The sequence below is a fragment of the Hoplias malabaricus genome, chromosome 13 (assembly GCF_029633855.1).
Source record: "Hoplias malabaricus isolate fHopMal1 chromosome 13, fHopMal1.hap1, whole genome shotgun sequence".
NCBI classification, from domain to species: Eukaryota; Metazoa; Chordata; class Actinopteri; order Characiformes; family Erythrinidae; genus Hoplias; species Hoplias malabaricus.
This window is the reverse complement of record NC_089812.1, coordinates 9198401-9213044: the sequence shown is the minus strand read 5'-3', so window position 1 is coordinate 9213044 and position 14644 is coordinate 9198401. Positions and strand designations below refer to the sequence as shown.

Genomic DNA, 14644 nt, shown 5'->3' with positions numbered 1-14644 from the left:
TTCTCTCCGTCACGTCCTAATTTGGGATTTGTTTGGGGGCTGGAGACCAGAGGGAGGGAGAGAGAGAGAGAGACAGTGAGAGAGACGGAGAGAAAGACAGAGAGAAAGAGAGAGAGAGAGATAGAAAGAGAGAGAGAGAGAGAGAGAGAGAGAGAGAGAGAGTTCTCGCTGGGAAAGCTGGGAAAAAAGTACAGAGTTTTAACGGAGTTTCGTGTGGAAAATGTCTGATTCTAGTGTTAATGCGCATTTGGAGGGAATTATCTCAGACTTTGAAGGTTTGTCCTCTTCTTCTCTTTAAGACTTGCTAGCATGGCTAAAAACCAATAGAAGCTAATAGGCACCAATTAGCAAACTCTCATTTGCATAGAGTTAATTGGCGACTAGTTAAATTGAGTAACTGAAATATTCCTTTATTTATATATAACATAATATTTGTTATGTACTTACATTTACTGTGCTCTTATGGTTATTGCTTTATTGCTTTATAAATATGCCTAGGTTTATTACTATATATATATATATAGCACAGCTTACTCAATTAATTTTAACATGACCATTTCTTAACCTCTCTTTATCCCTTAAAACTAAATAGGTTTCTTTATTAAGAAAGATGACTGTAAATTAACTCTGTTCTGATTGGTTGTCATGTACAGTGCCACCTTCACAAACCAGTACTGGGTGCAACACTCCTTATAACTGTGACACAACAAATATGCAAATATGTTAGTTTTAGTGACCTATTGGTTAGGACTTCAGCAGCTGAACTGGAGGCCTTAACCAAAAATGTAATTAGGAAGTGACAGCGGAATCAACCAATCATGCTTTTATATCACAGATAGTCTACTCTATAATTTTCTATATATAGTTCTCAATAAAGTTGTAGACACATTTGTGAATTCAGGCTCTAGTGCAAACAGGTTTCAGTCCATTGTTAGAAACTGAAAACTGCAGCAGATCTATGTCAGAGTGTTTTACAGAAGTGCATCTAGGTAAAATATAGGCTTCGGATGTTTGTTTTAATCTACAATGAGTAAAAATGTTAAAGGAGGTCACCATTAGCTTTGTGCTAAGATACTACTTGTAGCCCATAGAGGTGCTAGAAGTAATTAGTATGGCTTTGTGACTGATTTGTGACATATTTAGCCCAAACTAAATGTATGTATGCATAAGTTTGTGTCATGCAGATCGTGTGAACATTTGTCATTTGAATTTGTGTGTGTGTGTGTGTTGTTTCTCTGACTGTAAACACTGTCTGATAAGCTAACTCCTTATAAGAGCAAACAATTTATTAGAAACCTCCACTGTTCTTCATAGGGACTGTGGGGAGAACACCTGGATCCTCCTCACTCCATCTTTTTATTGCTGAGTATCTCTCTTCTTCTCTTTCTGTCAGTTTTGCTGTTTCTTTATAGCTTTCTCTCTTCTCTCATCTCTTTTCACCCACGTTATCATTATTGTTTTTTTATCTCCTTATAGTTTCCATCTATTTTTCTGTCTTAATATTTTCTTTTTCTTGTCTTTCTCTGTGTATCTATATTTTCCTTTTTTTTATCTCATCTGTCTCGCTGTTTCTGATTCACTCTGTCATCCCTCTTTCCTCTCACCTCTCCTCTCTCAGCACCTCAGCTGGATGAACCCCTGACAGACACACACACCTCACAGCTGACATACACACATCCTCACACACACACGAACACACAACCACAAGCACACACAGATCTCTCTCTCTCTCACACCCTCTCAGGAGCCTCCTCTGTTTGTCATCACTTGGTATGTTCAATATAGGTCACTGAGTAAGTCCATGGTGTACAAAAGTGCCACGTGTGTGTGTGTGTGTGTGTGTGTGTGTGTGTGTTAGAGTTAGTGTGTGTGTGGTGCTGGTGTGGGTGCGTTAATGGCTAATCTGATGTGTCTTCAGGAATTTTACTCTAATGCCCTTTTTAAATAGGACTAGATCTGTATTGGTCCTAAGCAAAATTATTCGCCATTTAAAAAACACCCATAAAAAAACTGTTTGACTTTGGTGTTCAGCAGTGGATCATTAATTTATAAAAAAAATGGGCTTATTTGAGCTTGAGCCGCACTTGTGTTCAGATTTATAAAACTATCGTAATCAACCTTTTCATACAATGATTTGCATAATGAGGAGAGGAGCTGAGATGGGTTTAGTTCAGTTCAGTTGAGGGGAGCTGAGTGTAGATTAGTTGAGCGGAGTGGAGCCGAGTGTTTTGGAGGGGACTAGAGTGAATTACAATTAAGGGGACTTGAGGGGAGCTGAGTGGAGTGGAGTGGAGTTGAGTGGAGTTGAGCTGACTGGAGTGGGGTAGAGTGAAGTAGAGTTAATGGGATCTGAGTTGAGTGGAGTTGAGCCGACTGGATTGGGGTAGAGTGAATCAGAGTTATTGGATTTTGAGTTCAGTTGACTGGAGTTGAGCCGACGAGTGGGGTAGAGTGAAGTAGAGTTAATGGATTCTGAGTTGAGTTGAGTGGAGTTGAGCCGACGAGTGGGGTAGAGTGAAGTAGAGTTAATGGATTCTGAGTTGAGTTGAGTGGAGTTGAGCCGACTGGAGTGGGGTAAAGTGAAGTAGAGTTAATGGGATCTGAGTTGAGTGGAGTTGAGCCGACTGGATTGGGGTAGAGTGAATCAGAGTTATTGGATTTTGAGTTCAGTTGAGTGGAGTTGAGCCGACGAGTGGGGTAGAGTGAAGTAGAGTTATTGGATTCTGAGTTGAGTTGAGTGGAGTTGAGCCGACTGGAGTGGGGTAGAGTGAAGTAGAGTTAATGGGATCTGAGTTGAGTGGAGTGGAGTTGAGCCGACTGGAGTGGGGTAGAGTGAATCAGAGTTATTGGATTCTGAGTTGAGTTGAGTGGAGTTGAGCTGACTGGAGTGGGGTAGAGTGAAGTAGAGTTAATGGATTCTGAGTTGAGTGGAGTGGAGTTGAGCCGACTGGAGTGGGGTAGAGTGAATCAGAGTTATTGGATTCTGAGTTGAGTTGAGTGGAGTTGAGCCGACTGGAGTGGGGTAGAGTGAAGTAGAGTTAATGGATTCTGAGTTGAGTGGAGTGGAGTTGAGCCGACTGGAGTGGGGTAAAGTGAAGTAGAGTTAATGGGATCTGAGTTGAGTGGAGTGGACCTGAGTCGACTGGAGTGGGGTAAAGTGAATCAGAGTTATTGGATTCTGAGTTGAGTTGAGTGGAGTTGAGCCGACTGGAGTGGGGTAGAGTGAAGTAGAGTTAATGGATTCTGAGTTGAGTTGAGTTGAGTGGAGTTGAGCCGACTGGAGTGGGGTAAAGTGAAGTAGAGTTAATGGATTCTGAGTTGAGTAGAGTGGAGTTGAGCCGACTGGAGTGGGGTAGAGTAAAGTAGAGTTAATGGATTCTGAGTTGAGTTGAGTTGAGTGGAGTTGAGCTGACTGGAGTGGGGTAAAGTGAAGTAGAGTTAATGGGATCTGAGTGGAGTTTTATGAAGTTTATTGAAGTACAGAATAGTGGAGTTGAGTTGGGTTGAATGGAGTGGAGCTGACTTGAATGGGGTAGAGCTGAGTGAAGTAGAGTTGGGAGCATCTCAGTGGAGTTGAGTTGGATTGAGTGGAGTTGAGTTTAGAGAAGTAGAGCAGAGTGGAGTTGAGTAGGGTGAAAATGCGGTGAGTTAACTTTAGGTGATGTAGCTTTTAGAACAGAAATTACACAGGAAGTGCTGAGATATCTAAAATAGCTCTAGAACATGTTTCCATACCGTACGGTGTAATTCTCAGCACAAACACACAGAATAGCACTGGATCAGAGGCTCAGTGAATACAGACCGATGTGCTATGGGTTATAATCAGAACCACTTCTTTACTTAGCACCTGATATATTTGTGGACTGTAACGTAATGGAAATCCCAAATGGCTTCTTTTGAGAAATTTAAGGACAGTCACACACTAACAATTCAGACATGCGTGATAGCATTGGGTCTTGCAAGAAACGCCTTAATTATGCAGCTGTTTAGGCACTTTCATGTAGCAGGTCTCGAAACTTTATGGTGTGTGGCTATTTCTGGTGCTCATACACTGGACTGACCACATTGTAAAGCTAAGTATGCACTTTATGAAGTGTCTCCTTGCTACCTACTCTGCGTAGCAGCCTGGCTAGCCCAGAAAAACAGATATCCAATGTCAGTGCAAAGAAAACTATTCTGTGCAAAGGTAAATATTAGTTAGCTATGGTAGCTGATCTTAGCTGATCTTAGCTAGTGCTGGTGTTAGCTAATGTTATTGTTAGAGGTAGGAGTGTGAGAGGGGGGTTACACATTCTATGTTAAATATTCAAGCTGACGTGTGTATGTATGTGTATGCAAAAAGTAATAAAAGGTGCTCACAAAAAGGCTAATGTTATTGTTAGCATGTCAGTTCTAGTGTTAACTGAATTGTTAGCTCTAGGATTAAATTGAGGGTTGTTTTTAGTGTTATCACTTGTATTAAAAGTGTTACTTATTGTGTAGTTAATGTTCCTCTAATAATAATAGTAATGTAACTCTAATGTTAGCTCTAGTGTTAGTTCTAGTGTCTATATATAGGAAGATAGATAGATCACTTTTTTGATCCTAGACGACAATAAAAGAGGCAACATAGATTGTAGCAGTGTTTATTAGCAGTGTTATTTGCATATATTAAAGAGTGCAGCTATATTTTTTATGCACTTATAGTTTTTAGCCTTCAAGCAGCAGTTTCATCAAGCTTTTTCACCTGTGGACAAGACATGGAGGCTAATCCCTTTAGCTGAAGCTGCCAGAGGAAACAGCTAGCACAAAATCATTCAGTCTATAGAAATCATTCTGATTCACTCCGACTGCATCCAGCTTTATCAGTGCTATCAGCTGCTTACCTACAGCCTGCCACCATTTTCCTGTCTATTGCATCGTCTCCTTCAGTGGAGAAAAACACAGCATTCCTTTTGTGTTTGCTCTGCTACCGCTCTTTGTTTTTTCGCCTGTTTTTTGGACGCTGAGGCTGAAATTCATACCCACGTTCTCTGAAACTCCTGCCAAACAGAGCAATGGATTACTTCCCTTCATCTGGAGTACGAGCTGAGGAGCTGAGAGGAGGCCACATGTGTAGACTCAACTCATATTTGAGTCCTACCTTGTGCTTATTCTCACTGGCCATTTCATTAGAAACATTTGAATACATAATTTATCAGACCACCCAGCAGCACCACTGATACATATACCACCACATAGACTTTATAAAGGAAGAGGAGACAAGTCAGTGCTTGAAAAATGAATGAAAACTGGAAACGCTTGTTAGGCAGAACATGGTCTGTTTATGAGGAATGTCCCACACTTCAGTAATGGAGCCAATCAGCTTGCTGTTAAAGCCCCAGTCAGGAAAAGCCCCTTTGGCATTGTGGAGATATGCGCGTACATAGTAGCAGGAACACATTGAAAAAACACACATTTTGTCTGATTTTAATGGTTTCAGGAATATTTTTGACGAATCTGTTTGCATTCTGAGAGACATGATCCTCTTTGTGTATATATGGAAAATGCCAAAATGGCCCCTGAGTGGACAATTTTGCAAGAAGGATTTTGGTATACGTAGGGCTGGACATTAATTCACTATCAATTAATATCACAATGTTCAATGCTCAGTAACAATGATATGATTTTGCATCCATCCATTATCTGTAACTGCTTATCCAGTTCAGGGTCACGGTGGGTCCAGAGCCTACCTGGAATCATTGGGCGCAAGGAGGAAACCCACACAGACACAGGGAGAACACACCACACTCCTCACAGACAGTCACCTGGAGGAAACCCACGCAGACACAGGGAGAACACACCACACTCCTTACAGACAGTCACCCGGAGGAAACCCACGCAGACACAGGGAGAACACACCACACTCCTCACAGACAGTCACCCAGAGGAAACCCACGCAGACACAGGGAGAACACACCACACTCTTCACAAACAGTCACCCAGAGGAAACCCACGCAGACACAGGGAGAACACACCACACTCCTCACAGACAGTCACCCGGAGCGGGAATCGAACCCACAACCTCCAGGTCCCTGGAACTGTGTGACTGCGAGACTAACTTCTGCACCACAAATCATGATATGATTTTCAGTTTCAGTATTCCAATGTACGTTATTTACATCATATTGTCAAGCCCTAGGCATATGCTAAACCACACATAAACAGACACATACATTGATCACTTACTTCATCTGGAGTGAGTTCACTTTACAGATCTTCTATCCCATTCATTGTCAGTTGGTTGGAAAAGCAAATCAAGTCAGAACAATATGCTTTAGCCTTCTACAGCACATTTGCATGGAAAATCTCCTGAAAAAAAAAACAGAAGAGAAGATGTCATTTGGAGATGAGAATAGGTGAGAGGAGAAAGAAACGAGTGGAAAAGCTATCAGTGATATAAAGACAGCTGGGGACACGAGGAAAAAAAGCTGCTGATAGGACCTATCAGACACAGACTCATTATTTTCATGCTTTTGCCATTACTGTAGTGATCTTTTCTTTCTTGGCTTAGACACAGAGAGAGATACTGAAGCTTTGAAGCTCAGGGAGAGGGAGTTTTTGGCCTGAATCAGGGTCAAACCTGGGAACGTTTCTGATTGTACTCAAAAAAAAAACCTACTGAATATGGGTTATGCATAGGGTACCATCTTGACATATCATAGATTCCAGGTGAGTTTCTGTGCACATTGATCCAACACCCATAATCGATCCAACAAATTCCACAGAAAGTTATTTTAGTTTAGTATAGACCTCTGGCTTTAAAATGTTGGGTAGAACTGTTCTGGAGCTTCCCAAGCATGCAGCACAAGTTATCTGTGTGTGTTTACCTTATCCTGCAGCTGTGTGTGCTGAGTGAGAAAGCGGCAGTGTTTCCAGGCCATCTCAAAGCTGTGGAACTAGCTAAACTGAACTCATTATGGTTGTTGTGAAATGAGCAGTTATGACACAAGAGATTAAATTACCTCACAGAAACTATGCTCTCCTGTAAAAGCACTTAAAACATAATGCTTTTACTTACACACAGATTTGGGAGTTAAATGTATGAGTGTTAGATGTAATGGCTAATGGCTAGTGTCACAACAAACCAGCAGAACCCTAAGGATATTTCAGAGGATTTACGTGTCTGCTTTTGTTGGCCTGTGTAGAAATGACTGTTTAAGTAATCGAGAGGTATTTCAGCCATAGACGACATAATCAAATGAATCTTGTCCAAACAGTTCTTAAGTCAAGAGCCTTTTATTCCGTTAACATAGAAGTATTTTAAATGGTTTTGTGATGTTGCTCTGGTAGACATAATAAAATGCCGGTGTCTGTTTCAGTCTCACAGTCCTGGAGTCCTCATCAGATCTTTCAGTTTCCCTCGCTATTGCTCACACTAGCTAGAGCGAGCTTATGTAACAAAGTTGATGTGTGTGTGTGTGTGTTTCTCTGTGAGAAGTCAGGCCACTTATGGTCAGTGAGGAGAGAGAACGGAGTGTATGTAACTCTGGAGTGTATATGGGACAGTGGTCTGTATATAAAGAACCATTCAATGCCATTCAAGACTTCTAGTAAATGGATTCATTCCTATGGAAATAGCCATTGTTGTCAAGTTAGAGATTTTCAGGATATTTCCGTAGACAATAAGATCATCTAAAAACCAAAGGACAGAAGGAAAATACACGGTTCACCAGGTGTTTGTAAAGGCCTCCAAAGTTCAAACGTAGTGGCGGATTGCGTTTCCTGCTTTTCTCAGTCACAGCTGACGTATTTAGACTCACTTTTCCATGACATGATTTTTATCAATTTCCTTTTTTTTGGTAAATGCTCCTTAATGACTCCGCATCCTTTCAGATTCAATTCTCTGGAATTTCTCAGGGAGACACCTGTGGACAATATTTACATTTATGCTACAGCAAGCTCTTTAAAAATTTGGTTTCTCCATGATGTGGCCCACAGGGCATTTTTCTGTGGTATGGGCTCTTTAACCAGAGTCCTGCACCAAAAAGAGACGTGGACTATCTCTGTCACTGAATCTCCCTCTTCCTGTTTAACACACAGTCAAAGTCATTTTCCACTGAGCTGTAACTGTACTCTAGGGTCTGAGTGTAGGAGTGTGTGTGTGTGAGAGAGAGAGAGAGAGTGAGCTATGCAGGGCATTCAGATCTGCCTGGCCTTTTCTTTAACTCTAATTATTAATTCCACCACAAGTTCTATACAGGATATGACATCATCAGTGGTCAGGTGAACTAAAAGCACCCCTTCAAAGATGAGTCATTTGAAAAGTGGCTCATGAGAAAAGCACTAGTAGATTCATAAGGTCCTGACATTTTTAGCCTGTTGTTTTTATCAATATCCAACAGCATGAGTCTTAAAAAAACACTTTTATTTTGTTGGTTTATTTTAGGTTAAATGTGTTAGTTTAATTTGTTATCATCGCTAAGCAAACCACTGTATCTTTTTTGGCTGCTGCAAATGTGGACAGCTCAACACGCCTAGAGAACACTAACTGCCCAGTATTACTATGTTAGCTTACACACAGGGGATGTGGGGAAATAGAGGATTGTCCAACCCAGGGAGTAACTCCTGGCCATTGATGGTTAAGGCATTACATGGGGCTTAGACAATTCAGGACATCTCTAAACTAGACGATTGAACATTGTCGGTAAAATGTGATTGCGTTCAGCCACAAAAACAATAGTAAGGTCAGAACTCCAAGATCCATCCATCCATCAATTATCTGTAATGGTTTATCCAGTTCAGGGTCGCGGTGAGTCCAGAGCCTACCTGGAATCATTGGGCGCAAGGTGGGAATACACCCTGGAGGGGGCGCCAGTCCTTCACGGGGCAACACACACACTCACACATTCACACCAACGGACACTCTTTGAGTCAAAAATCAACCTACCAACGTGTGTTTTTGGACAGTGGGAGGAAACCGGAGCACCCGGAGGAAACCCACGCGGACACAGGGAGAACATACTCCTCAGAGACAGTCACTCGGAGGAAACCCACACAGACACAGGGAGAACATATTCCTCAGAGACAGTCACTCAGAGGAAACCCACACAGACACAGGGAGAACACACCACACTCCTCACAGACAGTCAACCAGAGGAAACCCACGCAGACACAGGGAGAACACACCAACTCCTCACAGACAGTCACCCGGAAGAAACCCAGGCAGACACAGAGAGAACACACCACACTCCTCACAGACAGTCACCCAGAGCGGGAATCGAACCCACAACCTCCAGGCCCCTGGAGCTGTGTGACAGTGACACTACCTGCTGTGTTGGTGATAGGAACCAAACATCTACATGCTCCCACACAGAAAGTTATGACATGAAATAGTTTCCGATATATATTGCCTGATGTCTGAAACATGGATTTGTGATGATGGGTGTTGGAATACAGCCCCCGGCTCAAATCTTTTTCAGATTTACAGCTATTTTACCATGTTCTACATTCCATATAAAATCTCAGAAGGTATGTGTAGGTTCACTGGTCGTTGTTGTATCATAAATAATGTTGTAGATATTGTGAGCTTTGCTTTCTATCACCACCACTGTAAAGAAATGACTGGGTAAGTCATTTTGTATATATCTGAGTTATTACATGCAGACATTATGGTGGGATTTCCCTTTGATAGGACCAACATTATTCTTGGAGTGTGAGATTGAGTTTAACATGAAGGTAACTCCCCCTTTAAAATGTTTACATTTCAAGCACTGAGTGAAGAGAAATGAGGTCAAAAATGACCGATCAGCTCAAGTTTTCCTTGATCGCAGGAGAAATGCTGGCCAGTTGACCTGTCGGTTCTGGGCCTGAGCTGTTGGCTGGTGTCCAGCTCTGTCTTCCTCTGTGTAAGTGAAATTTGATCCACGTGTGTGACGTGCTCCTCTGTGTTGTGATAAGTGTGCGGCTGTCTGGATGATGGAGGCACTATAATGGCTGCCTTTGTGAAGGAGCCTGTGCTGTGAACTCCATTGTGCTGATCCTGCTGAAAGGCCAGGAATTCACACCTGCATCCAGCAGCTACCTGCACAAACCAAACAGCAACCAGAGGTTTTACAGCAGTCTTGTGTGCATGGTTGCCAGATTGGCTTGGTCATTGGCGTCTTCAGAGGCTTTCTTCAAACTGGGAAGCTTTAGGTTGAATAGCATAGAATATATTTTAGAATATACTAGCAATATTAAAGTAAGGATCATTTTTATATGTGGAACAGGTTTTCCATTGTAACTTTATCACACCGCAGATTTTCTGCACTCAAGGAGAATTTAATATTTATTTTGAAAGAAGTGGTATTATTAAGGAGTTTGTCCCCCTTTGCAGTAGCAACCACTACTCTAATAGGAGGTTTTATTTTGTAGCATTTCTGTGAGGATCAGATAGCATTCAGTAAAAAAAAAACTACAGCAAGGGTTGTGATATTGTATGATTTTGCCATCCTTATTGGTGAAAAGAGCTGCAACCTTATTAACAGTTTAAGGCTGATGACATGTTATAAACATATAAACACCCAGCTTTTGTGTTTTATACTTTAAAAGTATTTAATGTATATTGTAATGTCTTTCAGTTACGCTGGTTTTGTCAGTTGTCTGGAAACCATTATTGCAATCTGGCAACCCTGCTCATTGTGGCTGGACCGAGGGCCCTAAGGCTTTTCTAGAAGCAGAAGCTCACTTGGATAGCACTTTTCACAGAGTTATCAGGATTGGAAATGACTGAAACCAGCTTAATGTTATTTTAGCAGCCTTTAATTATGAGTTGGATGTTGCTCAACGTAATGAGAACCAGAGTTTTTTCAGGGAAGCTCTGCCGGTGCTGGATGTAGAACTGATCTCTTACAGATATCATTCATGAATACAGCTTTCAATATGTATTTCCAGCTGTGATCAACACTCTGAAATATTGTCCAACTTTGAAATCAATGCCATAGTGTATGTGGAGAAAAGAAGATATTAAAAGAAATATTCACAAGTCACTGCACTGCTTTTTACTGAACCCTAAAACTCAGAGAAAATAAGGTAGATTTTGGTCGTGAAAATCATGATGGCATTCAAATGCTTGATTTAAACAATAAGAGAATATTAATATCAAACATATATATATATATATATATATATATATAAAATGTGTGTGTGTGTCATATAAAACACAGTTATATCTCAAAACAAATAAAGAAAAGAAAAACAAAAAAACTTTACAAAAGTGTGTGTGTGTGGGGGGGGGCGTTTTTCGAATATTATAGATAATAATTAAGATAATAATTATTATTTTAGTTATTTATGGAATTTAAACACAGTGCCAAGGGTACTTAATGCTTAAATTATGTGGAGAACGTGAGATAGAAAATGTTTTGTGAGATAACAAGCATAAATGGAAATATATCAAGATATTACATATAAACAATTTACATTTAAATTTCAGTTAAATGTTATTTCAGCAATGTAAAGACGACGAGAACTAAATAAAAGACGTTTTGTTTCACGCCAGTTTTTATAAATACTCAGTTATTTCCTTCAACCGCGCATTCGAGACTACATTATCCATAAGGCATTGAGGCCGTCCACTCGATAACAGTACTCTCAGCCTTCCCTCAGCATTGTGGAGGTTGTAGTCATTTCATCGATTTTCTAATGGCGGCAATGCTTTCAAGGCATTTGAAACGTGTAAAGTCAGGTAGGCATGTTTATAACAGCCTACGTTTGTTTGCTCCTTGTTTCTCTTAGGTTTAGTAGAATTAGACACTCAAGACTTTCTCGCTTGAAAATTAAATAACGACATTGAACTCCGCCTTTCAAAATTTAAACGGAACGATTTGTAACGGTTTTAACTCTTGTATTTGGATTAAGATATCGGTTATAGTCGCTATTTTTGTAAATATAAGTATTCTAAAGTATATTTTCGCGTCTTTAAATTAGTAGTTTTGAATTGTTTGCAAAGCGGTTTAAGGGTGTGGGAAAACACAGTAATGGAAATAGACTCTAAAATGGCGTCGCTTTAACTTTACTCTACCGGAGTAGAAAAAGGTGGTTTTGGCCCGATTTTCTGAGATACGTCATTTAACTTCACAAGCCCGTTCCTATAAAAAGTAAAGTGATCTGTTTTCTCCTCAACAAGCTAAAAATACAACCTGTTTGAGTTCTTTGGCAGTCACATTGAAAAAAAAAAAAATATGTTCTGCCAGTTACTTCAGTGATATTCTTAACTGAACTAGCTATCACTACACATTCAAAAACATGGTCAAATCTTTCAAGAAAGAACCTCTTCTGCATTTGTTTTTTGGAACCAAATAATTGAAATGTATCAATATGAATTATGTAGTGTTGTGTATTATGTAATTTTATCATTAATCCACACCTTAGTCTTAATTCATATATGGCTGTTTTGGTCTCTAGAAGCAGACATATCTTAAATAATACACTAGTATAAAGAATATGGGACCATCTGACATGTATTCTGAGTATTACTTCAGTAGTACTGCAAGTGCATGCTGCCATTTGGAGACTAGAAAAACCACTTTCTTCAAGCCAATAACCACATGTGATGAATCGGGTTTACCTACCATAATGTGGGAAACCAGAGCTCTCCTCAGTGTATTTCTTTAATGCTAAGAATCTAAACTCTTGTACAGGCATAAGAACGTTATTCATTTTTTCTATGACCCAGGTGGAAATTCCCAAGAATTCAAAGCTAAAACACCCTATTTAATATAGCTGAGTCATTTACCTCTGTGTGCCAAGACTTGTAAACAACATGTCAGTAATCAACACAGAAAAATATGGTTTACATAAGTGTGCTCTATTTCATAAACATTGAAAACTATATTTGCCTCTACTTACCTGAATTGTATTTGATCAGCCAAGACTGCAGCATTATAGATGCATGGCTAACAGGTTTTGGAGACTCATACAGACTCAAAACACAACTCAGCATCATTATAATGTTGTTAGTGTTATATTGACCATAACAGGCCTCAAGCTGACTGCAGCTCTGTTTAGGTGCATGCGTTAGGCCATGTTTATAGCCAGGCCAGGCCACACATGGTAAAAAACAACAGAAGTAATCCCTATGAGCCCAGATTAACACTGAGTCTAGATTTAGGCATGCCGTCAACATTAAGGTTATTGATGCATTCAGTAATCATTTAGATAACTACATTTTTATCATTTTATGCAAAAAAAAGTCAGAGCCTCACAGTCTGCTTTTTTCTTTTCCAGCACTAAAAAGGTCTTTTGAAGTGGAGGAGGTTGACACATCCTCAAATCCGTCACCTATATCGCGCAGGACGACCAATCCCCTGCGCTCATCCTCCAGCTCTGCCTCCAGCCGCTTCCACGATCTGGGCTCTCGCAACTCCGACTACAGTTCCAGACACGGCTCAGAGACCTCGTCCAGCAGCTCAAGGCATGGTTCAGAGAGCTCACCCAGTGGCCAGCGTTCTCCAAAGAGCGGCCTGAGACGAGCAGATCTTATTGGGGCTCGTCTTCCAGAGGCTTCTTCGAGGAGGACAGAGATTTCCATCGATATTTCCTCCAAGCAGGTGGACAGCTCACCCAGCCCAGGCATCGCTCGCTTCGGCTTGAAGCGGCCCGAGGTGTCTCTGCAGAGCCGGACTCCGGGACAGAGGACTGAGGCTGCTTTGAATCGGACCCAGGATGCTCCTGCCTTGTTGAGAAGGGCGGATGGACAGTCTGCCACCTCCAGGATCCCAGAGCCCATCCAGAGGAAAGCGGAGAGCCCCAGCCCAGTGGACACATCTCCTGTGACCCGACGACCTGAAATCCTTGCCACGAGACAGACAGAGCTGATTTCTCCGGCCAGAGAGTCTGAGAACAGCTTCCTTTCAGCCGCCAGTGTCACTCCTAGCTTCACTGAGTATAAAACACCTCCAGCAGTACAGGAGAACACCAGCAGAGCTTCAGAGAGTGAGTTACCAATCTTACTTTCATACATTCAGCAAATTCTTACAGCCAAATGAGCTCTCTAGTGAAAAATGTTTGGTTTTATTTGGTGTTATAAATAATATACTGCCTGTAGTAGAATGTGTACTTGTTTTTTTTATTTATTTATATTTTTTACCAGTAGAATTTGTCAGTAAATGTAATAGCAAAACATTTCTACACTGAACTTGTATTCTGGAGGACATTCTGAACCCATTGTTTAACACTATTTACTGACTGAAATCAGTTTTTGGAGAATTGTTCATCCCTGCAAACCCTACAGCCTTAATACTCAGCAGTTTACACTGAATATAAAACTGGTGATGAGAAACACAGGAGTTAGGAAAGAATGTGCCCCCGGGCTGAGTCTCAGCCTGACGTCAGACAGATGTTTTAGCGAAATCCTGAGGTGCAGAAACCGGTGTTAGGCTGACAAGCACGCCTGAAGTATTTCGGTCAGATCCCATAAATATTTACCTCATGTGGAGTGGCCGTTTTCCTTCATGGCTGTCTGTCCAGTTGAGATTTGGGGAGGCTTTTCTGACACCATTGAGAATATCGGAGGACTTTCGGCAGTTTCTGTTTTGGTATCGGGACAGAAGCCAAACCATGCACATGTTGGATTTCTCTCTCCATATGTTTACTGCCACAGCCTCTTCAGTGTGAACAGTAAGCGTGTTAAAAATACAATATT

General features: G+C 41.0%; 1 protein-coding gene across 4 annotated transcripts in view; it reads left to right on the top strand.

The window, feature by feature from the left end:
- The window catches only part of septin9a (septin 9a), a 73660-nt gene that overhangs the window by 24194 nt on the left and 34822 nt on the right, over positions 1-14644 (top strand). For 2 of the 4 annotated variants that reach the window (XM_066641683.1, XM_066641686.1), the window contains one exon: positions 13228-13935. In XM_066641683.1, the coding sequence (XP_066497780.1) occupies positions 13228-13935 (708 nt within the window). Of the gene's footprint in view, positions 1-137; positions 276-11577; positions 11687-13227; positions 13936-14644 lie in introns of those variants that run through there. The other 2 variants (XM_066641684.1, XM_066641685.1) reach the window with 2 other exon arrangements.